This window comes from Carcharodon carcharias, chromosome 31, assembly GCF_017639515.1.
Source record: "Carcharodon carcharias isolate sCarCar2 chromosome 31, sCarCar2.pri, whole genome shotgun sequence".
Taxonomy (NCBI): domain Eukaryota; kingdom Metazoa; phylum Chordata; class Chondrichthyes; order Lamniformes; family Lamnidae; genus Carcharodon; species Carcharodon carcharias.
Genome location: NC_054497.1, coordinates 4124262 through 4148013, shown reverse-complemented (window position 1 = coordinate 4148013; position 23752 = coordinate 4124262). Strand labels below are relative to the sequence as shown.

The following is a 23752-nucleotide window of genomic DNA, read 5'->3' as shown; positions in this document are numbered from 1 at the left end:
GGTTTTATGGTTAAGCATAGGATGAAGGTAGCCACCAATGGCCTTGTATCCAGGTATGACTAAACGACTTTGACAGAAGAAAGGTGGATGGTGGGAAAAAGGAGGAGGCAGAGAAAATTGTTCGGCGAAGAGAGGTGGGGAGTAGTGAAAGGAAAACAATGAGGTTGTCTGGTGCAAGGAAATGGCCATCTCCCCGGGCTGGCCTGTTTTTGTAGGCCGGTCTTGAATTCTGAGAGTGTTAACATCAGTATGGGCCGAATGGCCTCTTTCTGCGCCATATATCCTGTGTAACTTGAATTGCTGAGGTGATGATTCACTTTCTTTTCTTCCTAGGATGTGTTCTTGATCTGTTTTTCGTTGGTCAGTCCTGCATCATTTGAAAATGTTCGTGCCAAGGTAAGCATTGAAGCATCTCGTTTTTTTTAAACCAGTCGTTCTTGTTCTGCTAGCATTGTCCATCATTTTATCCAAAAGCTGTTCAATCTTGTTGGTATGGCTGAAACTTGTAAAAAGGAACAGCTGGGTTCCAAGACATCCCTGCTTAATGCAGGGAATTTTGCTCCAGTGTTGCTTTGATCATTCCTGCGCTCATTGGAATTGTTGCACGTGGTTTCAAAATAGCTGCCATAGTTTGCCCCAAACAGCAGCCTTGGCAACTTTGTGGATATTGTTGGTGAGCCGCCTTGGTTTTGACGCTGAACCATTCCCTGGTGGCTTCTAAATGCATTCACTGGAAGGCATCCAAATATGGAGTGCGGGACCAGAAGAGCGTAAGGAGTTGGGAGTAAGGCATTTGGTCCTCTGAGCCTGCTCTACGTTCACTAGGATCATGGCTGATCTTCTATCTCAGCTCCACCTTCCTGCATAGTCCCCGTGTCTCTTCATTCCCTTAGTACCTGAAAATCCATTAACCTCTGTCTTGAACATACCAAGCAACCACAGCTCTGTGGGGTAGGAATCACAAACCTTTGCATCAGGATATTTTTCCTCTGCTCAGCCTGTATGACTGACTCCTTATTCTGAGACTGTGGACCCTCCTCCCCCAATATCTGGGGAAACATTTTTTTTCCTCTGCATCCACCCTGTCAAGCCCCTTTTAAGAATTTTGTGCGTCAATGCTCATGAAGCACACCACATATAATGCAAAGTTGTGTATTATCGTGTAGCATGTCTTTGTGTTTAAAATAGACTTGTTCATGTAGCTGAGAAATTGCAGTGTTGGGGAGAAGTTCCTTCCTTTATACACCATTTCTCTTCTTTCTCCCCCTCCACTCCCCCACCACACTACACCACATCCTGCCGTTTGACATCTAGGCAGGTTTTTTTTTTTACCAAATCCATCTAGCAAGATTGAACCTGCCATTTTTACTTTCTGTCCAAATCAGGAGATGAATTACCCCATAAATCCTGGCAGGCATGTAAACATTAATAAAGTTGCATAAAATTGAGCAATTAAATGGTATTTTTAAAGGGAAAAAGTTAAATAGTAAATATACGAATATTGTGGGGTTCAGGAGGAATCGAACACAGAGTTCACATTACTCAGCAATATCGTAGAAGTTCCAGGCACTGTTTTTAGCTCCAGGTGTCTCTGTGCATGTAACAACTGAAACTAAGGTCGAATGTTTTTTTTTTCTCTCGACCCTTCATTGCACCAATTATATGGACAAGCTAGTCGTGGGTTTGTTCATTTCAATCCAATTTCATGAATATTGCTGAAAAGGGAGACATGTTGCCAAATTTTTTCATTTTTGCACTCATCAGGACAAACTAATGTCAAATTTCAAACCAGCTCATAACATGGCTCATTTACACTTACTAGAAGTGGCATTCATTCAAACGAAGGCAAACAAACAAAGCAATATGTTCAAACCTTGAGCCCTTTTTCAATTACCCGGGAGTTTGGGGAAACAATAGTTCCCCGCTGCTTTCCCCTTGGCAACACCTCGGCCAATCAGAGTTGACTTGCCAACCAGCCAGCACCCTTTTCTCCTGCAGTATAAATTGTTGTGCTTGTTTGAAATTTGAAGTTTTTGTTTGTCCTGATGAGTGTAAGGTGAAAAGCTTTGATAACATGTCTCTCTTTTCAGCAACATTCAAGCTCTGTACTATCAAACGTCAATCTAATTTCTAGTGACTGGTTCTCACAGTCCCTATATGATTCACTAACAAACAGCTGGCCCCATTTAGAGATATTGAGGGTGGCGGGAATGGGAAAGTTCATTCTGCTCTTTGAAGGGTTGTCTTTCTGTGCCCTGGGCTAAAGTAAATAATTGGGACACCGGTAGAGAGAGCATCTTGCTCTGCACCTTTTTTCACCTGCGAAAGTATCTTGCCAACCAGTGCCAAAGTTAAACACTACTGACCTTGAGTGCCAAAAACAAAAAAGCCTTGGTTGACGATGACATTAAGATTTTCAAATGCTATAGCAAGTCAGGAAGATGCGAGGCAGTGTATTGATGGCTGTACTGAGGAGTTGTTGACCATTTTGCTGACTATTATGTTCTTCTCTCAGTGGTATCCTGAGGTGCGGCATCACTGTCCTAGTACTCCAATAATCCTCGTAGGCACCAAACTGGATTTGAGGGACGACAAAGACACCATAGAGAAACTCAAGGAAAAGAAGCTGGCACCCATCACCTATCCACAAGGACTTGCCATGACAAAGGAGATTGGTATGGTTTCTCCTTCTTTGGGACAATGCTGCATTTGCTCTACAAGGGCTGATGGTGGTGACTAGTTGGGCTGTTTGTAAATCAGTGTCATTCAACCAGTGAAACCTAGTGAGGTTTTGGTGACCACACTATCACGTACTGAATCAAAGTCTTTTTCAATGTGGTAAAATGACCCAAAGATATTTCGCAGGAGCGTTAAGGGATGTGTTAGATGTAGGGAGGCCAATTGAACTCCACTTTGCTATACTATTGTGTGTTGGAGTTCTAATATTCGTCTGTCACAGTGCTGCCTCAGTTGTGGCTAACGACAGCAACTTGCAGTTATACAGCACCTTTTTTTTTTTAAATGTTGTAAAACATCCCAAAGTACTAACCAGTTGTCAAGCAAAATCCAACACCAAGCCTCGTGAGAGGTATTAGGAGAGGTGACCAAAAATTTGGTCAAAGATTTTGATGAGCATCTTGGCCAAGGTTTAGGGAGGGAATTCCAGAACTTAGGGTCTCAGAAGCTGAAGGTGTGGCTACCGGTTTCAGTGATGAAATTCAAAAGTGTGCAAGAGGCAAGGACTGGAGGAGTGTTGAAGGAACTGGAGGAGATTACGGAGACGGCGGGGGGAGCCAGGCCATGGAGAGATTTGAATACTCGAAACTACCCTGGACACCTAATGCACATTGTGTCAGAAGGGTTAATTACTTCAAGTTTTGGAACATGTTACTTAATAGGAACGAATAGTTAAAAGGGACATTTTCCTTGCAGTTCCTCATTCTCCATTATATGCATCAGACTTCTATGAAAAGAAAACTTAGATTCTCAGATCCCTCATGTTCATCCAAAAGTGCTGATCAGGGCCAACAGAGAACCAGTTTTTAAAAAAAAAAAAAAATTTGTGTACAATAGTTCCCGGAATAAGGTTGTGCACAATTGCAGTTTTGCCTTCAGATGATGCTCTGATTGAATATCTGCCTCTCTGTAGCCGAGCACTTGGAGTGGTCTCAGCGATTGCGGATTCACCGCAAATAGTCAAAAGAGAACTGGACATTGTCAGTCGTGGCTCAGCGGGTATCACACTGGCCTCTGGATCAAAAAGTTCTGGGTTCAAGTCCCACTTCAGAACTTGAGCAGCAAAACCTAAGCTAACGCTCCATTGCAATACCAAGGGAGTGCCACACTGTCGGGGTTGCCATATTTTAGATGAGGCGCCGTCTCCGGCGGACTTAAAATATCCCGTGGCACTATTTCAAAGAAGGGCATGGGAGCTATCCCCTGTGTCCTGGCCAATATTTATCCCTCAATCGACATCACAAGAACAGGTTATTTGGTCGTTATCACATTGTTGTCCATGGGAGTTTGACCCGTGCAGATTGGCTGCTGCGTTTCCCACATTACAAAGGCGGCTCCACTTCAAAAATCACATCATTGGCTGTGAGGTCCCGAGGCAATGACAGGCGATTTTGACCCTTTTCTGATAGAAGGTAGATGCATCGTTTGGGCAGTTCATGTCACCAGTCAGGCATGATCAGAGTTTCCTTGGTTTGTCTTCGGTGGCTGAAGAAAAAAAAATCCCCAGTTTCCTTTCACCCTGTTTTTTTTTTGTTTCTTCCCAACAGATTTGTACAGATGTGTGTGAATGGGTAGGGCAGGACAAGTGGGGCAGATAAGATGGACCATTCCATGTTGGGAGAGCCTCAGCTGACCACGTGGTCATGCATCCTGTTACCTGCCTTGGTTTGAGGATGGGACAAAACTTCCCCTGGACTGTCTGTGCAATGCTCACACCCAGAAGGATACCATTCTCTCAAGGCTAATACAGGTCTTGCAGTAGGCCAATGGCTTCCTACCAAAAGGCACAGCTTTCAATTCATTGTTCTCATCAAGGAACATCAGTCCTGAGCTGGTAGCAAATCTCCATCAGTGAGTGCAGTATTAATAATGGAGCTATCAGCAACTCAAGTAATCGCTCTCTAGAATTACAGGAATGGGGAACCAATTAACGGAAGACAAACATGCTAAGTTTTTTTTTTGCCAGGGAATTACACAAGAAGCAATTACCCAATGCTGCTTTTTTTTCTCTTTCCCTTCCATCTTGTAGATTTTTACTGGGTTAGCTTTTCCCTTGTTGTTAGGGTTAGCTGAAACAAAAAAAAAATTGGATTATTTCGAAATCTTCATTTTGGAAATTTACAAATGTAGCCTGAAAGGGCAGAAGTTACATGGGGCATTTGGGGAGAGGAGTGAAATCAATTGGATTGTTCTTCAGGGATCCCAGTGCAGGCACAACGACAGGAAAGACTTCCATTTATATGGCGGCTTTCATCACCACCGGACATCTAGAAGCCCTTTAAAACCAATTAAGTATTGTTGAAGTGTGGTCGCCGTTGTAATTTTGGAAATACAGCAGCCAGTTTGCACACAGCAAGCTCCCACAATGATAATGAGCAGATAATGCGCCTTTAGTGATTGATAAGTATTGGCCAGGACACCAGGGAAAGCTCCCCTACTCTTCTTCGAAATTGTGCCATGGGATCTTTCCTCCCACCCGAGCAGGCAGATGGGGCCTCAGTTTAATGTCTTGTCCAAAAGACAGTGCAGCACTCCCTCGGCACTGCGCTGGAGCATCAGCATCAATTTTTGTGCTCGCGCCCTGGAATGAAACTTGAACCTGGAACCTTGTGACTCTGAAGTGCGAGTTTCCAACCAATTCATGGCTGACCCATGGGAGTGAAAAACAGTCAAGTTTGCAAATTAATCACTACCTTTTGTGATGCCTTCAGTCCTCATTTCCATGGCACAGCTAGCTTTCTCTCCACCTTCTCCCCGCCCCAGGTGGACTGCTTTTCAGTCTATGCACCGTGACGCTAAAAGAAACACAAACTGAGTCTGGCAGAATCTGTGGAGCGAGAAACAGAGTTAACTTTTGGCGTGCATGTCCATAAGTCCTCGAAGGTGGCAGGACATGTGGACAAGGTGGTCAAGAAAGCGTATGGGATGCTTTCCTTTATTGGGCAAGGCATTGAAAACAAAAGCAAGGATGTAATGATGGACTGTATAAAACGTTGATTAGGCCACAGCTGGAATTTTGTGTGCAGTTCTGGTCACCACATTACAGGAAGGACATAACTGCTCTGGAAAGGGTGCAGAGGAGATTTGCAAGAATGTTGCCAGTGCTTGAAAATTGCAGCTATGAGGAAAGATTGGATAGGCTAGCCATTGTTTCCAAGGCTGTCACTGACCTCATCTCCTCTGGAGACCTTCCCTCCACAGCTTCCAACCTCAGTTTCCCAACCCCAGACAGCCCACTTCTACCTCCTTCCCAAAATCCATAAACAGGGCTGTCCTGGTAAACCGATCATGTCAGTTCCTGCCCCGCGGAGCTCATTTCTACCTATCTTGACTCCGTTCTCTCTCCCTTTGTCCAGTTTCTTCCCACCTACATCCACGATTCCTCTGCCCTACGTCATATCAACAATTTCCAGTTCCCTGGCCCTAACCACCCCCTCTTCACCATGAACGTCCAACCCCTCTACACCTCCATCCCCCACCAGGATGGTGTGAGGGCTCTCCACTCGTTCTTTGAACAGAGGCCCAAACAATCCCTGTCCACCATCACTCCTCCATCTGGCTGAACTTGTTCTCTCACTGAACAATTTCTCCTTTTTAACTCCTCTCACTTCCTCCAAATAAAAGGTGTGGCTATGGGTACCTGCATGGGCCCCAGTTATGCCTGTCTCTTTATGGGTTATGTGGAACATTCCTTGTTCCAGTCCTACTCAGGCAGTCCCCTGCCCCACAACTCTTCCTCCGATACATTGATGACTGTTTCAGTGCCGCTTCTTGCTCTCGTCTGGACCTGGAAAAGTTTATCAATTTTGCTTCCAATTTCCATCCCTCTATCACCTTCACATGGTCCATCTCCGACACCTCTTTCCCTTCCTTGATCTCTCTGCCTCCATTTCTGGTGATAGACAGTCCACCAATATTTATTACAAGCTCACCAACTCCCACAGCTACCTCGACTACAGCTGCTCACACTTTCTTGTAAGGACTCCATCCCATTGTCTCAGTTACTTTGCCTTCATCGCATCTGTTTCAATGATGCCACTTTACAGTTGGCGCTTCTGACATGTCTTCCTCCTTTAACCGACGTTTCCCACCCACTGTGGTTGACAGGGCCCTCATCCATGTCCGACCCATCTCCTGTGCCTCTGCCCTCACACCTTCCTCTCCCTCCCAGAACCATGATAGGATCTTCCATGTCCTCACTTTTCAGCCCACCAGCCTCTGCATTCAAAGGATCATCTTCCGCCAACTTCAGCACAATGCCACCACCAAACACATCTTCCCCTCACCCACCCTTACAACATTCCGTAGGGACTGTTCCCACTGGGACACCCTGCTCTACTCTTCAATCACCCCCAACATCTCATCCCCTTCCCAAGGTACCTTCCCATGCAATTGTAACACTTGCTCCTTTATCTCCGCCCTCCTTGCCAATCCAAAGGCCCAAACACTCCTTTCAGGTGAAGCAGCATTTCACTTGCACCTCCTAGAATTTAGTCTACTGCATTTGCTGCTCCCAATGTGGTCTCCTCTACATTGAAGAGGCCAAACGCAGACTGGGCGACCACTTTGTGGAACACCATCGGTCTGTCCGCAAGCATGACTCAGACCTCCCTGTCACTTGCTGTCTCAACACACCACCCTGCCCTCGTGCCCACATGTCCATCCTTGGCCTGCTGCAATGTTCCAGTGAAGCCTAACGCAAACTGGAGGAACAGCACCTCATCTTCCAGTTAGGCACTTCACAGCCTTCCGTACTTAACATTGAGCTCCACAACTTTAGACCGTGAACCCTGTCCTCTATCTTCACCTCCCACTGCCCCCCCACCCAACCTTTTTTGTTTAATCCCTTTTTTCAAAATACATTTTTATTTTTTATCCACTTATTTTTATTTTTTTATTCATTGTTTTTTTCCCTCCTTGTTATCCCATTCTTGATCCTTTTTCCCCACCCCACAAGGGGGTGTTACATGTTCATGTTATTTCAGAGTGCTTACCCTTGTTCTACTATTATCACATTCTGCTTTCTTACCTTTGCCACTATCAGCACCTTTGTTTTAGTCTTTGCCACTATCATTAACTCCCCCTTTGTCCTTTTGTTCATGACATCTCTGTCAATCTCTCCTTTACGCCCACCTACCGCTGGCCTTCTATCCAGCTTCACTATTTGTTTTCATCACAATTTGAGTCCTGTTGGCTGGTGATTCTATCTATTCGGTCCCCAGAGAAAACCAGCTGGGGGCTGTAAATGAGTATAGCCCACACTGGATCACAGAATCTCACAGTGCAGAAGAGGCCCTTCAGCCCATCAAGTCTGCACTGACACGTGAGAAACGCCTGACCTACCTACCTACCTAATCCCATTTATCAGCACTTGGCCCGTAGCCTTGAATGTTATGACGTGCCAAGTGCTCATCCAGGTACTTTTTAAAGGATGTGAGGCAACCCGCCTCCACCACCCTCCCAGGCAGCGCATTCCAGACCGTCACTACCTTCTGGGTAAAAAAGTTTTTCCTCACATCCCCCCCTAAACTTCCTGACCCTCACCTTGAACTTGTGTCCCCTCGTGACTGACCCTTCAACTAAGAGGAACAGCTGCTCCCTATCCACCCTGTCCATGCCCCTCATAATCTTGTACACCTCGATCAGGTCGCCCCTCAGTCTTCTCTGCTCCAACGAAAACAACCCAAGTCTATCCTACCTCTCTTCATAAATTAAATGTTTCATCCCAGGCAACATCCTGGTGAATCTCCTCTGCACCCCCTCCAGTGCAATCACATCCTTCCTATAATGTGGTAACCAGAACTGCACACAGTACTCCAGCTGTGGCCTCACCAAGGTTCTATACAACTCCAACATGACCTCCCTACTTTTGTAATTATGCCTCGATTGATAAAGGCAAGTGTCCCATATGTCTTTTTCACCACTCCACTAACGTGCCCCTCTGCTTTCAGAGATTTATGGACACATGCCAAGGTCCCTTTGTTCCTCAAACTTCCTAGTGTCATGCAGTTCACTGAACACTTCCTTGTCAAATTACTCCTTTCAAAGTGACCTCACGCTTATCAGGGTTAAATTCCATCTGCCACTTATATATATATATTTCTAATTTATTGTTGAATTTCATGAGCCTGAAGGCTTGATTTCTGGCACCTTTGACTTGGTGACTAAATAGTGAATCAGAACACCTCCATCTCCTAACACTGGGAGCATGAGATGCATAAAAATTAGTGGGAACATGGATTTAAAGTTTACATCTGACTCCTCATATTCATAACATGACACCATCCATGGAGATTGGAGACTTGGACCCCACTCTTGTTCTAACCCGTTAATAACAATATCAGCAGCAACTTATAAAGCACCTTTTAAGGTGATGAAACATCCCCTTGGGAGCATTATAAAGCCACCTACGACACTGAGCTGCCTAGGGAGATATTAGGTCAGATGACTAAAAGCTTGGTCAAGGAGAGAGGTTTTAAAGGGTGCCTTGAAGGAGGAAAGCGAGGTAGAGAGGTGAAGGGAGGCAATCCCAGAGCTTGGGGACTAGGCCATTGAAGGCATGGCCACCCATGGTGGAGCGATTATAATTGGGAATGCACAAGAGGCCGGAATTAGAGTGCAGATATCTGAGGGTTGTGGGACTGGAGGAGAATAGAGATAGGGAGGGGCAAGGTCATGTAAGGATGACTTGAGGTAAAATCAAGATGTTGCTAATGTAAGTCAGTGAGCACAGGGGTGGATGGTGGGAATGGGACTTGTTGCAATTGAAGATATGCGCAGCTGAGAGCCATTGTCATAAATGTACTAGAATTAGGAGCTGGAGTAGGTCATTTGAGCCTGATCTGTGCCATTCAACAAGATTGTGGCTGATCATTTACCTTGACCTTCTCACATTATCCCATGTCCCTTAATCCTCTTAGTACCTGAAAATCTGTTAACCTGCATTTTAAATATAGTCAACGAGTGAGAATCCACAGCTCCCAGGAGATCCAGACCACTGTGCGCCTGCTGCTGCCCGGGGAACTGGCCAAGCACGCCGTGTCGGAAGGGACAAAGGCAGTGACCGAGTACACCAGCTCCAAGTAAAACTCCACAACCCTCTGGGTTAGAGAACGCCAAGGGCCCACAGTGAAGAAATGTTTCCTCAGTCTTAAATGACTGAGTGCTTATTTTGAGGCTGTGGCCTTGTTCCTGGTTCCCCAGGCAAAGGAAATGTTTTCTCAGCATTTACCCTTTCGAGTTTCTTAATTTCAGTTAGATCACGGCTCATTCTTAAGTTCCAGGAAATGTCAGCCTAGTTTACTCAATCTCTTGTAATAACCAGCTTCCTTTTTTGTTCTGTGGCATTACAGCCATCCAATCGTTGAGCTCAATCACTGTCTAATGTGCGATTGGCTCACAGGAACTTCTGGGGCTTGATCTCCGATCTGCTGGCAACAGTTGGGGTGGTACAATTGGTCCTTGTACTGAGGGCCCCTGGCCATTATCTAGCAACAGTATTGGGTTGTACATGTGTGTAGATCTTGCCCAAGGGCAGGATTAGACTTGACTGTAGTCTTGCATCATACAGTCTACCCCTGCCCCCACCATCCCAACATGGTAACTCTTCAACCTTCAAAATCTAGGCTGGCACATGGAGGAAGACCACTTGGGCAAAGTACTGGAGGTTCGTGCTGGTCGAACCTTATCCCAGCAAGAGCCAAGAGCTGTAAGAGAAATCACCAGTGATTATTTATTTTAATGGGTGGACTGCTGTTGGTGGTGGCCAACTGGTTAATGAAGGAGTTTTATACTTTTACGTCCTCATTCAGTACAGGAAGTTAACATGCTTAGGTTGTGTTGTAATCCCACGTACATTTGGAACAGGTTGGTGTCTAACCCTGCGTCTGGCTTTACACTTTCTGGATTTAACCACACGGTGCTTTCTTCACTCTTCAACAGCTTAGAGTGATTGCTCTGGTGCAGAAATAGGCCACCCAGCCCATCCAGTACACAATATTACTTATTTCCCCTCCAAAGGAGGTTATTTTAAACTAGCTTAGAACACTGGTCTGGCCTCAACTGGAGTATTGTGCCTGGGTGCAACACTTTTAGGGAAGATGTGAAGGCATTAGGGAAAGTGCAGAAAAGGTTCACGAGAATGGTTCCAGGGGTGAGCAACTTCAGTTATGTAGATAGGTTGGAGAAGCTAGGACTGTTTTTTCCTTGGAGAAGAGAAGATTGAGAGGAGATTTGAATGAGGTGTTCAAAATCATGAGGGGTCTGGACAGAGTAGATGGGGAGAAACTGTTCCCGTTTGTGAAAGGATGGAGAATGAGAGGGCACAGACTTAAAGTGATCAGCAAAAGAAGCAGTGGAGACATGAGAAACGTTTTCATGCAGCGAATGGTTAGGATCTGGAATGAGTGTGTGGTGCAGGCAGGTTCGATTTGTGGCATTTAAGAAGGAATGGGATTATTATCTGAAAAGTTGGGGGGGTTGGTGGTGTCTTGGGGCACAGTGATAGCTAGAAACTCTGTTCGAGTCCCATGGATGGCTGTGGAAGGTGCATTCGTAACCTGTCCAAACAAGTTGATTATCAACTTGCAAATCTTTCCAATATGCCTATGGCAGACTGCAAGAGTGGGAGAGTCTCCTGATCAGCCAGAACCTACAGAAGACGATGGCAAGCTACTGTAGTACCTTGCCGAGAAAAACCATGATTAACCCATGGAAGCCAATGTCCTCTTAGGGCATATCGTACCTGAAGAGAGAGAGAGAGAGAGTGATCTGAAAAGGAAGAATGTACAGAGTTACTGGGAGAAGGTGAGGGAAATGGCACTAGGTGAATTGCTCATTCTGGGAGCCAGTGCAGACACGAGTGGCCAAATGGCCTCCTTCAGTGCTGTTCTTTGAGCCTCCTCAACTAATCTAAGAGCCTGTGCTTGTTTGCTTTCTCCCTCCATTCAAACTGCTGCTGCTGCTTCTGCTGCCGCTGACTCATGCTGGGTGAAATTGCCAGAGGTACTGGCTCTCCTCCAGTATCTAAGGCATGAGGCCATCCATGAACAAGGCCATTTCAAACACAAGTGTCTGTCTCACCAGCTTTCATCATAAATTGCACTTTGAATGCTTCCATTATGTTTAAACTATTTCTGTCCTTGCCAATAAAGCTCACGTCCCACGAATGAATATGTATTATTCCCATTATTTTCATTTTCTTTGAAAATGGTCCTTTCTCGTTCAATCCTTGTTTAAAAAAAATAAATAAATTTTTGCTCATTCCTGATGAATCTTGACACTTTCTGCCTCAATATTTGCATTAACCAGGGGCAGGGTAGGCCCCAGGCTTGCTTCCTGTCCTCTGGTGCAGCCAGGGTTCCATCACCACCTGCTGGCTGGAGTTGAACATTGATTCTGTTGTTACCATTGACTGCAACTAATGTTGAAGGTTGTCAACTTTTGCACCATAGTTGAGGTTATGATTGAGATCTGATGTTTACTGCTGAAGAATAGTCATAAATTCTTCGTTGACTGTTGTATATTTTAAATCTTGGATCTGGGCTGTGATGACACTTAAGTGTGTTTAACAGGCTTTATGCATAGTGCTTCAAAGTGTCTGCTCCAAGCTTCTAGCTCTGGCTTCCAGTTCTTTCTATATAGTATGTTTACTTTTCCTTGAATCCACACCCAGGCTTAATGAATCAAGCGCAGTGAGCCTAGGTCAGACTTGTATAATCAAACATAGAGCAATTGAACACTGCAGTGACTCCACCTTACAGGGCATGGAGTTAAGGGACAGAAGAAGTAGACTTTTGATCAAACTCAATCTAGGGCAGGGTGTTGCAAAACCACACTGACTGCCAAAGCCAAATGGTTGCCGACCTTAATTGACGCCCTAACCTTGGAAACTTCTACTTTAGTGAGCATGGACTAGACTAACACCATTTTGCATTGAAATGCCCATCTGTTCTGCATGAGACCCACAAGACTTGATATTGAATGGTTCTGCCCAATGTGTATCATCAATATACAATAAACCTGTGAGCTCTTTGCAAGTAGTTCAATGTGTTTAGTTTGTGAGGTTTACAGAAGGTTTTCTCTACTGTGGGTTAGAGCAAGAAAATTCTCACCCTGGTTTTCAAATCCCTCGCTTTTATGTCTCCGTTTCTTTCTTACTTCTGCATTTTCCCCCAATTCTGGCTTATGTATTCCCCAGTTTTCATGGCTGCAATACTGGTGGCCATGTCTTCACCTGCCTGGGCCCCAAGCTCTGGAATTCCCTACCCCCATCCCGTCCCCCTCTCTTCCACCTTTGTTAAGAAACCCCTCATATCCTACCTCTTTGACCAAATTTTGGTACTGGTCCTAAAGTAATCTGAAATAAAAACAGAAAATGCTGGAAAAACTCAGCGGATCTGGCAGCATCTGTGGAGAAAGAAACAGAGTTAATGTTTCGATTCTGTCTTACTCTTCTTCAGAACTGTTCTGAAGAGTCATATTGGATTTGAAATGTTAACTGTTTGTTTTTCTCTGCACGGGTGCTGCCGGACATGCTGAGTGTTTACAGGATTTTCTGTTTACATTTCAAATTTCCAGCATCTGCAGTTTTTTTTTTTGCTTTTATTCTAATATAATCTTGTGTGGTTTGAGTATCAATTATTGTTTGATACTCTCCCTTTTGGGATATTTGCCTACATCGAGGACGCTGTGCAGGCACAAGTTGTTTGTTGTGTTGGCAGTGGTTGTTGGAGCCCCGAGATACAGTAGAGTTCTAGGCACTGGGTGGGTAACAGCACATTCCTGTTGTAAGGCAGTGGGTACTGGGCCACTGGCATTCAACCAGGTGAAGGGGAGAAACACGAGAACTGAGAAAATGTAATGGCTGCTTTACAGAATCACAATGATTACAGCACAGAAGGAGGCCATTCAGCCCATCATGTCTGCACCGGTTCTCCGGATGAGTCATGCACCTAGTCATGCTGATAAGTCCAATGCCATTTCCCCGCCTAACCTGCACCTTCTTCCTTTTCAGATAATAATCCAATTCCCTATTGAATGCCCCGATTGAATCTGCCTCCACCACACACTCAGGCAGTGCATTCCAGATCCTAACCACTCGCTGCGTGAAAAAGTTTCTTCTCATGCCCCCATTGCTGCTTCTACCAATCTGTGCCCCCTTGTTCTCGATCCTTCCACTAGTGGGAACGGTTTTTCCCTATCTGCTCTGTCCAGACCCCTCGTGACTTTAAATATCTCCACCAAATCTTAATTCAATCTGAAAACTTTAATTGTCAAGGTGCCTGCTGATATTTCTCCTTGTTTGTGTTTGAAAAAGGTTCCATGAGGTACCTTGAGTGCTCAGCGCTCACGCAGCGAGGTCTGAAGACGGTGTTTGATGAGGCCATCCGTGCGGTGCTGTGCCCAGCTCCTGAAGAAAGGAAAAAGAAGAGGTGTCTGCTACTGTAAAGGTATTTGACTTTTCATCAGGTACCAATGGGAGTAGACCATTCAGCCCCTGGAGGATACTCCACCATTCAGTTACACTATGGCTGTTTGGTACCTTGGCTCCATTTATCCTGCTTTTTGCTCTATATCTCTTGGTACTCCCACCCCACACCACCACCACAGGAAGTAGGTTCATTGTATCTACCATACCAAGTTCTTAAATATTTCAAACACCTTGATCCGATCACCCCTTAATCTTCTACATTCAAGGGAGTTATCGTCGTCTTGCCCAGTCCCTCGGAACCAAGGTGACTTGCTTGCATTCCGGTTCGAAGGGCTCTGAGATGGCTGATAAGTCCAATGCGCAATCTGCAGCCTCTGCCACATGCGAGGTGGGTGGTTGGCAGCTTGGGAGGTTTATGCGCTCCCTCCGATGCCTCAACCTAGTCTTTGCACGTTCCTGACAAAGTGTCTCGACAGATTCCCAAATGAACCTGTTCCATTTTGACTGGTCACAAGCCAGGGACTCGGGAGATGTTTGACCGCTGCAAGGGTGCTTTGAGGACATCCCTAAGGTGTTTCCACTGTGCTCCTGGGAGTCTGCTGCTGCAACCAAGTTCCGAGTAGAGCAGTTGCTCCGTGAATTTGGCATCAGGCATACGAACGACATTTCCTGCCCAGAGGAACTGGTTTTTATTTATTAACACCTTGATGCTGGACAAGGTAGCTTGGCAGAGGATGCTGCTGTTGGAATAATTAAGGGAATACAAGCTAAGCATGTATGTAACTTCTCTGCTGAATTTTTCCTTCTAAGCTCCAAGAATCACCTTGTCTGCTGTGCAATCCCTCCTAAGATTGGCGAGTGTGTGTAATAGATCTTTCTACCCATTCTCAGCTCCAGGTGACTCCCAATTGTGCCAGCTCCTTCCAGCTGAGTCAAATGGTCCCAAATTTAACATGCAGCTCTGCACTGAGCTTTGAAACCCATTCTATCTGTCACCAAGCCCCATATGCTTCCTACTTCCCTCAAGCTTCAGCCCTCACAAATCATCATCCACAGTTTTTTGTTGCTCTACACTCTCCTTCTCCAGTGTTCTTGCTGCCCTCTTGAGCTCCAACTCAGTCATCCTGTCCAGCTTTCCACTGCCCTTGGCCCTGCCAACCTCCATGAGGTTGTGCCACCCTTACCGATGCAGTCTTCCTCCTGTTCTCCATCCTGGCCCATCCCATTGGCTTTCTGATCCCCTGCACGTTATCCATCTGGCTCCATCAAGAGGTGAGAAAGCTTTTTGAAATGCTGCTGAAGGAGGCGGGATGCAAACTGGTGGTTATTGGCTTCTCAGCAACATGGTGTGGACCTTGTCAAACTATCAAGCCGCGATTCCATGAATTGGTAGAGAAAAACCCCCCAAGTGTAATTTTCTGTGAGGTAGATGTGGACGGCGCACTGGATCTTGCTGAACAGCGTCAAATAAGTTGCATGCCAACATTCCATTTCTACAAAAATGGAGAGAGGATGTTTGACTTTCCTGGAGCTAACTGAACATTGTTGGAAGACAAAATTCAAGAGCTGCAGTAATGGCCTTTAATCTTAATGAAACCTGTGGTTTCAAACCAAAAATAAATCACTAAGCAGACCCTTCAGCTGTTTCAACCCAACTCTCAAACTCATTTTTAATGGAGTACCAAGTTGAACCATGTAGTGTCCAACACTGTCCTGATCGACCCTGAACTTTGAAATCCATATTCTATCACCAAGTCCACATCTGTCTATCTTCACAATTGTCTCACCAGCGTCCATGTCTTTGTTGGCCAGGTGAAGCAACTTGTGGTGTTGTCTGACTATAAAGTCGCTATATAAATGCAGTTGTTGCTCATTTTCCTCAATTTCTTGCATTTAATTGTCATCTTTAACCCCTCATTGTAGGACCTCCTCCCATCACTGAATACACTCTGTTTCTGTGTGATTACTCCTATTCTTTCATACTTTTAAAATGTCTGACAAATCATCCCACTTTCCAGTGACAGCAGACCCAACTTTTCAGGTCCGTCTTCCTGGGTGTTTCCTCATGCCATCTGTAAAGCTCCCTCTATTAACTGGACTACACGCTGCCTAGTTCTAGTTTTACTCTTGAGTATCCTGAGGTGAGGAAGGCGTTTGATTAACACCTTGCTGTCTCTCCAATTGCAGTTACCCCAATGTGGTAGGTCAGTATCCTCTAACGTAGAGGAGGTGGACCTCATCTGATTTGATTTTGGTTTCTAGTTCTGAAACCACTTGGCCGTTTGTACCCTAGACCACCAGTTCTGGTGGATGGATTGTTGTTGAGGCATGTACTAAAGGGTCAATATTTACAGATGAATGTGGGATTGTACCAGCATCTCCTATCACCTGGGTTTCGACTTCCATCCTCTCTGACAGTTCGCCGTGTGATGAAGAGTCATGGCTGCACTCGGGTACTCGCTAATCCAGCTGGCCCCTTTCTCCTTCAGACTGAAGAATGTTACCTTCATCTGTTTGGGAAGGATCTGGATTATCTGCCTCAGCAAAGAGTGCCAAATTTTGCATTGAAGTCCCAGTCGAGGTTGTCAGCGCTGTTGGACGGTTTGAGGGTCTCCACCTTGGTTTACTCAATGACTCTTTGTTCCTTATGTCTTCCGCTGTTTTGATGAGGTTGAGGGCAACACAGGCGTCTCAGCTCAGGAGAAAAAAAATCCTGATTGAGAATCACCTGCAGCATCTCCAGCATCTGCTCACTCCCGTATTGGAGTGATTCTAGAAGCATACCTATAACTGGTAGTCTGATCCCTCCCAGGCCATATAATGTATCTGTTGTCTGTAACCACGGGTTGGCTGACCACGGGTCTGTTGGACAGGACTGTCACACTTACTCCTGTGTCTAATTTAAAGTTAGTAATGTGGCCATTGATGCATATGCCAGCATTCCAGAAGGCATACCTGAGATCTTTAATCTCGCCCAGGAAGCATTGTTGTTATTTGTCTTGGTGTGAGTCTTCTATTTTGTGGATGGCTTTTTGTGAGAAAATTCGCTGCTGATCCTCTGTGTTTAGAGGTTTTTGATCTGCATGTTTTCCCAGTGTCTCAGCCTTTTACAGTGGGATCATTCTGCCGTGCTTGCAGGGCCATTGTTCGTGCCTTTGAGGCTCTTTGGTACCCTAGCATTGGCATAGTTTACCCCCATTTGAGTTTTAGTAGCATATGGTCATCTTTAACTGAAGTGTCTCTTGCATTTTGTTGTTTAATGAGCTGTACCATAATTGGGGATGTTCTGCGCCATGGTCTATCTTTCGCTCTTAATATGGACCTATTTTTGCTGACAGACCTCAGATTGTCTGACGATCTGTATCGCAGTCTCCAAAGTTAGGTGGTCTTTGGATTGAAGCAGGTCAGAAAAGGTATCGTCAGTTACCTCAACGACCATGCGGTCTCTTACCTGCTCAGACTTGAGATCACCATAGTCACAGCCTTCATCCAACCAATACAAATCATTGAAGGTGTCCACAGGTTCTCCAGGTTTTTGGACCCTTCTAACAAACCTTGTTCTTCCCAAAATTTTGTTGCTCTATTGTTGGAGTAATTGTCAAAGGATTTTGACCTCTTCAAATATGTCAGATGATTCACTGATGCCTTCTCTGACTGTCACGTCATCAGCAATTGCACCAGTTGCGTACAACAGTGTATTAACTTGCTCAGTCTCCGGTTTTATTATTTAATCCTGAGGCAATTCTCTATCTTAGAAACCTCCTCCTCCGTAGTGCCCAATTCCGTGTCTGGTCTGACCCTGCCATCTGCCCAGATCGTTCTGGCAGAGTAAGTTTAGAATCTATCACCGTTCTCAGCTCAGGAGAGGCTTGCCTTAAATTTTTTAAATGGGCGTTGCACCAATCGAGATTTCCCGGGCTGACCAGGGATTTTCGGATCCCTGCCGCGGTCGCTGAACTGTTTCAAATCTTCTCTGAATCTCAGGGAAAAAAATCTTAAAACGATTACTAAGGCCAGTTAGTTACTTTGCTATCGCTGGTGGATCGAATTTAGTAGCCAATGTTTTCTTTCCCTTTTTTTTTCCCCACCATGCGGTTACCATGTCTTATGGCGCTGACTCTGGCACGTTTCAAGCCGCACCCTTGAAAATGAACCGACTCCCAGTGTTACCTGGTTACTGCGTCTTGTTTGGAAGCTTTTTTTTTATATAAAGCCTTTTTCAAAGTTTGCTCACCCTGCCTCGATGGTCACCAAGTTCTTTTGATCCTGCTTTTTGATCGGGATTTTCGGTGTACCCTCCGCCATGCCACGGTGGAGCCATTCTTGAGTTGTTCAGTTGATTTTTCTTCTCCGCCTCCATGCCTGTTATGGAGCTTTCCTGATGATTTCCAACTGCTTTCATCAAAGTCTTCTGTTCTGGTGCGTTTTTGTTTCGGGTCAGGCTGCAGATGTTTCTCTTTTTTATTTATTTTCAGAGATTTTGGGGTCCTTTGCCTTCAGCCGTGTTGTATATTGCTGTGATCACCTAAGGAAGAGGTTCAGAGGTATGGGGTCTGAACAGCAACCATTCATTGTAGAACATAACCATGCACAAATACTCAAGACAGTGGGCTGCTTCAGTCCAAGCCATGAGCTTCTCCAATCACATTACTCCTAGACATGTGACTCCCTTGACTACACCATATGGGCAATATTGTTTTCCCCAGCCCCACGTTAACCCTTTCACCCCCGAACACCCTAATTTCCAAGTACGAGTATCACATTTAAAGCCATTTCATCTACAAGCATTAGTAAAAATTGGATGCAAAGAAAACACGGGTTAAAAATGGGATTGCGAAAAACTTTGAAAAGCAAATGGGTTGGCTCTTAAGTCTTACATGGCCAAATCTCAGGTTGTACCCTCTCCCTGTTGCCTCACATGTACCATGGAGCCCAAAGCCTCAAAGAGCCAGCACCTGCTCTTTTTTAGATGCTCTGAGGGTGTGTTAAATCGAACACCAGTTTTTTTTTTTTTATCTTCCACAATTTCCCATGGGCTCTGTGAAATATTGCAAAATATCTCCTGCTGACACCAGATGGTGCCGTCGGCAATGTTTTCCACCCAGCAGGCGTGCAGGCTGTATTGACGATACCTGGACACCAGGGGCCTGATCTTATCCCCTTTGTTGGCCCCAAAGCGGGTGGCAGTGTTCCGAAAACCTGAGGCCGAAGATTAAAAGCCGCTCTCTGGGATCTTGTCCTATTTTCCCCCACACCCTCCCCTTCAGCAGATTGCTACGTGTTTGTTGCCTGTCCGAAAAGACATCAAAAATGAGTCCCCCACACCCCCTTTCTGGACCACCCTTCACAAGTATTGGAAACCTGTGGGATGCTGCAGTACACCAGATTTGGAAGGAGCACAGTGCAGCATGTCCGATCTTAAAGGGTGACAATGGGCCAAACTGACTGTTGTGACAGCAACTACAACAGGGACAACTCGCATTTATACAGTCCGTTTTTGTTGTAATTAAACGTCCCAAGGCCCTTTCGCAGGAGCATTATAAAACAAAGAGTGACATCGAGCCGCATAAGGAGATATTATGTCAGATGACCGAAAGCTTGGTCAAAGTTGTAGGCTTTGAGAAGTGCCTGGCAGAGAGCGGTAGGGAGGGAATTCCAGAGCTCGGGGCCTAAGCAACTGAAGGCCCAGCCACCAATGGCAAGGGAATTATTACTTGGCACGGAGAAGAGGCCAGAACTGGAGGAGCTCAGATATCTTGGAGGGCTGTGGGACTGGAGAAGATTACAGAGATGGGGAGGGGCAAGGCCTTGGAAGGATTTGAAAAGTAGGATGAGAATTTTGAAATCAAGATGTTACTTGGAGAGCTACTGTAGGGCAGTGAGCACAGGTTGGGGGGGAGGGGGGGTGGGTTGATAGGAGCATGGGGCTAGCTGCAGTGGACAACTTACATTTGATTATATGTTGAAAGAAAAGAAAGTCTTGCATTTATATAGCGCTTTTCATGACCACCAGATCTCGCGAAGCATTTTACAGCCAATGAAGTACTTTTTGAAGTGTAGCCACTGTTGTAATGTAGGAAGTGCGACAGCCAGTTTGTGCACAGCAGGATCCCACAAACAGCAATGTGACAATGGCTAGGTAATCTGTTTCTGTGATGTCATTTGAGAGAATAAGTATTGGCCAGGACACCGGGCGATAACTCCCCTGCTGCTCTTCAAAATAGAGCCATGGTATCTTTTACATCCACCCGAGAGGAACGATGGGGCCTCGGTTTAACATCTCACCCAAAAGGTTGCACCCCTGACAGTGCAGCACTCGCTCAGTTCTGCACTGTAGTGTTGCGCTGTGTGCTTATTGGCTGCTGCGTTTCCTAAATTGCAAAGGTTCACTTCAAAAGGTTGTGTGAAGTGATACATAAATGCAAGTCTTTTCTTTCTGCTTGCAATCATTGTAAGCTTCCTGCCTCATAGCAAGTCCCATTCTCCTATCACCCCTGTGCTTGCTGACCGACACTTGCTCCTGGTCAAGAAAAATTTTGATTTATAAATTCTCATCCTTGATTTTGCTTTGGTGCTTATGCTTTAACCAGAATTGAAAGGTGAGCGTGCTACCCGCTGACCCATGGCCGACACAGTTGGTGACGCCTCTGAGCTAGCTTCTTTACACAGACTTCCACGTGGTAACCCCCCGAGTGCAGGGTTAAGAGGAACCTTCCGGTTGCAATGACTTGGCAGCAACCATAAGCAGTGACTGAGCTGTGGTGGGGCGGTGGGGGTGGAGAATGATGGGGCTTGAGGGATGATTCCAAGTTGAGATGGCTGTCCTCTGTTAACACAGCACCTTGTTTGAACTTACTTTCCGTTTCTCTTACTGTTTCAGCTGCACAGTGGCCCATTTTACCAGATCAAGCCAAAGGAATGTGCCAAAAGGATTGAGTTGGAGCCCAGGCTACTGGATTTCTGATGCAATCTTTGTAAGATATTTTTGGGGATGTAACATTACGGTTTATTACTTTTATAAAAAAGAAATATTTTTGCTGTTTTGTCTTTGTAAATTGTGCTTTCGGACCAAAAAAAGCATTTTTTTTTTTTTTTTTTGCTTGTTCGATTTAATCCTGTCCCTCTACAACATGTTGAAGAAAGCAGTTCCCCTGCTGGTTGATATTCAGTTGCTTCAATTTGATGTTACAAAAGCTATCTTGAAAAATGTTTTTGGGAGGGGGGGGAGGTGTTTGGGTGTGGGGGGCAAGCTTTTCTTTCTGGGCCCTCCTACACTGTAACTGAGTCAGTAACTCAGTCTCCCAGAACATCTACTAGTGGGAGCTGGGAAGATGTTGGCACTGTTGTTCGTGAAATCTGGATTGCTCTTCAGTTGCAAAGCATTTAAAAGTCTGTCTTTAGCGCACGTCTCCAGTCCTATATTAACAGGCAGTGAAATTTGTGCTGTTAAGAACGTCTGTGAGGAAAAAGCCCTTCTCCAATTAAACCTAATGTCAGCATCAAAACACTCCCCAGTTGGCTATAGCATAGTTAACTATAGAGCTCTGATACACCAGTCTTAAGTATTTAAATAGTGCTTTAAGGATTTTAAATCCGCAGAGTATTCAGTCAGAATTACCCCCAATTAAGTTTTTTTTTTCTTCCACAAACTATTGCAGATATAGAACCAAAAATAAAAATCCCCTGTCTGTAACTCCTTTCCCTGCAAGTAAAACCTGCGTTTTATTCATGAGTGCAGACGCTTGCTGCTGGCTGCTCATCAGTGCTGTACGCGTAGAATGGGCTCTGCTTCAGTACAGGGCCGCTCCTGTTTGTTTCACAGTGGGGGCTTTGGTGGAGGGGATGCTGTTCAGGTTGGAGTGGACATCCTGGGGGAGCAGGCAGGCTTGGCACTGCTGCTATATACGATCTAGTGCCCCTGTGGGTGCAGATCTTGGCGATGCACGAACTTGGGCGAATGGTTTGGCCTTAACGGGGCATTAGAATTGGGTTGAGCCTCTGCTTGCTGCAGGTGGACCATGTAGTGGAAATGGATGCTTTCTGCCCAATTGTCTTCAGATATAAACTGGGGCACGGTTTTGGGGGAAGAAGCAGGAGGTGTGTGTGTGTGTGTGTGTGTGTGTGTGTGTGTGTCGCGCTGTAGTTCCATCACTGTCTTTACCTGCCTTAATTTGGGCACGGAAGAGCTGGCAGTGGCTTACTTGACACGGAAACGCCTTGGCTCAATTTTAATGCCATAGGCACCGGCATTTTAACTTCAGCTTCGGAAGGCCCACACGGGGACCTTGATCCCACCTGCGCGAGAGAGGCTGAGGAAATGGCAGGCATCCTCCGGTTTTCCTTGCTCTCCCCATTCCCCATTCCCATTCCCATCAGCACCACCAGATTCTAAAGACCAACCGATGCCAATTTTCACACTCACACACACACTCACTCACACACACACACTCACTCACACACACACCAGGGATTTATTCTCTTGGGGTCCCCTGGAGGGGCTTTTCGGGATTCCCAACCGGATTTTGGCTGCCTGGAGACCATGTTGGGTTATTTAAATGAGATCCAGGAGTTGAAATGGTAGGAATTTCCCCTCCCTGACAGCATCTGCTGTTAAAATTGACCTTTTCGTATCAGTACAACTAATGCCTTGGCTTCCCTCATGACGCACAGTTTGCTCGTTCCCCACTGCAGGTTTCAGTAATGTTGTCCTCAGATTGTCATTCTAGATTTGTAGCCCTCTGGAATATTAGCTTTATTTGCTTCATGTACAATCTCTTTATTTTTCTAAATATCCAGTAGCTATCCTGCCTGATTGCAGTTTTTATAAAATCTACAAATATATCAAAGTACAAAAACCACTCTCCCTTTTTGTGCCTTGCAACTTATGTAACAAACTGTTCTGCCTCAAAATAGCCAGAAGTGATAAAAAAAAATTGCTATAAACCTTGTCAGTTCTTTTCTAAGAAAATAAAATCTGCACTTTGAAAACATGACCTCCTTTGGCTTTTATTTTTGTTCCTCTGTTTTGTACTCCAGCTGCTCACCTCCCTTTTATAAAACAGTTCCTCGGTTACAACAATCTGTACTTCTCCAGCTGCTTGTCCCAAAGTGCTTCATGGTGTTGGTTACAGAATGTGTCTTCAAGAAATCTTTTTGTAGTCTTCTGTATGTTCACAGCAATTCTTTATTAACTATTTGTAACTATGCACAGTAAAGGGTACGGGCAAGAAGTTATCTCCATGTCTAGGTCTTTACACGTCTCTATTGGACACCACATTGACCCTAGGTCTGGGCTGTTTAACATCACTGTGTGGGTGGTACTGTACTCAGTCCACCATTAACCCCGTATATGCCGGACCCTTATATTACACTACATAGGAGCATTCATCAAATGAAATTTGACACCAAACCACGTAGATAATAAGACAGATGACCTAAAGCTTGGGTCAAAGAGGGAGGTTTTAAGGGTGTATCAAAGGAGGAGAGTGAGTAGGAAAAGGTTTAGGGAGGGAATATCTGACCTTGGGCCCCAGGCAGTTGAAGTTGATGTTAAACATTGACTTCTGTTCTGCTTTTGGATTCTCA

General features: G+C 45.3%; 1 protein-coding gene across 1 annotated transcript in view; it reads left to right on the top strand.

Moving 5' to 3' along the window:
- The window catches only part of LOC121271724 (ras-related C3 botulinum toxin substrate 1-like), a 68799-nt gene extending 45644 nt beyond the window's left edge, over positions 1 to 23155 (top strand). Inside the window, exons 4-7 of the mRNA XM_041177911.1 lie at positions 334 to 396; positions 2516 to 2675; positions 14054 to 14186; positions 21048 to 23155. Of these exons, the coding sequence (XP_041033845.1) occupies positions 334 to 396; positions 2516 to 2675; positions 14054 to 14184 (354 nt within the window). The 3' untranslated portion in view covers positions 14185 to 14186; positions 21048 to 23155. The remainder of the gene's footprint in view (positions 1 to 333; positions 397 to 2515; positions 2676 to 14053; positions 14187 to 21047) is intronic.
- Positions 23156 to 23752: the final 597 nt, after the last annotated feature.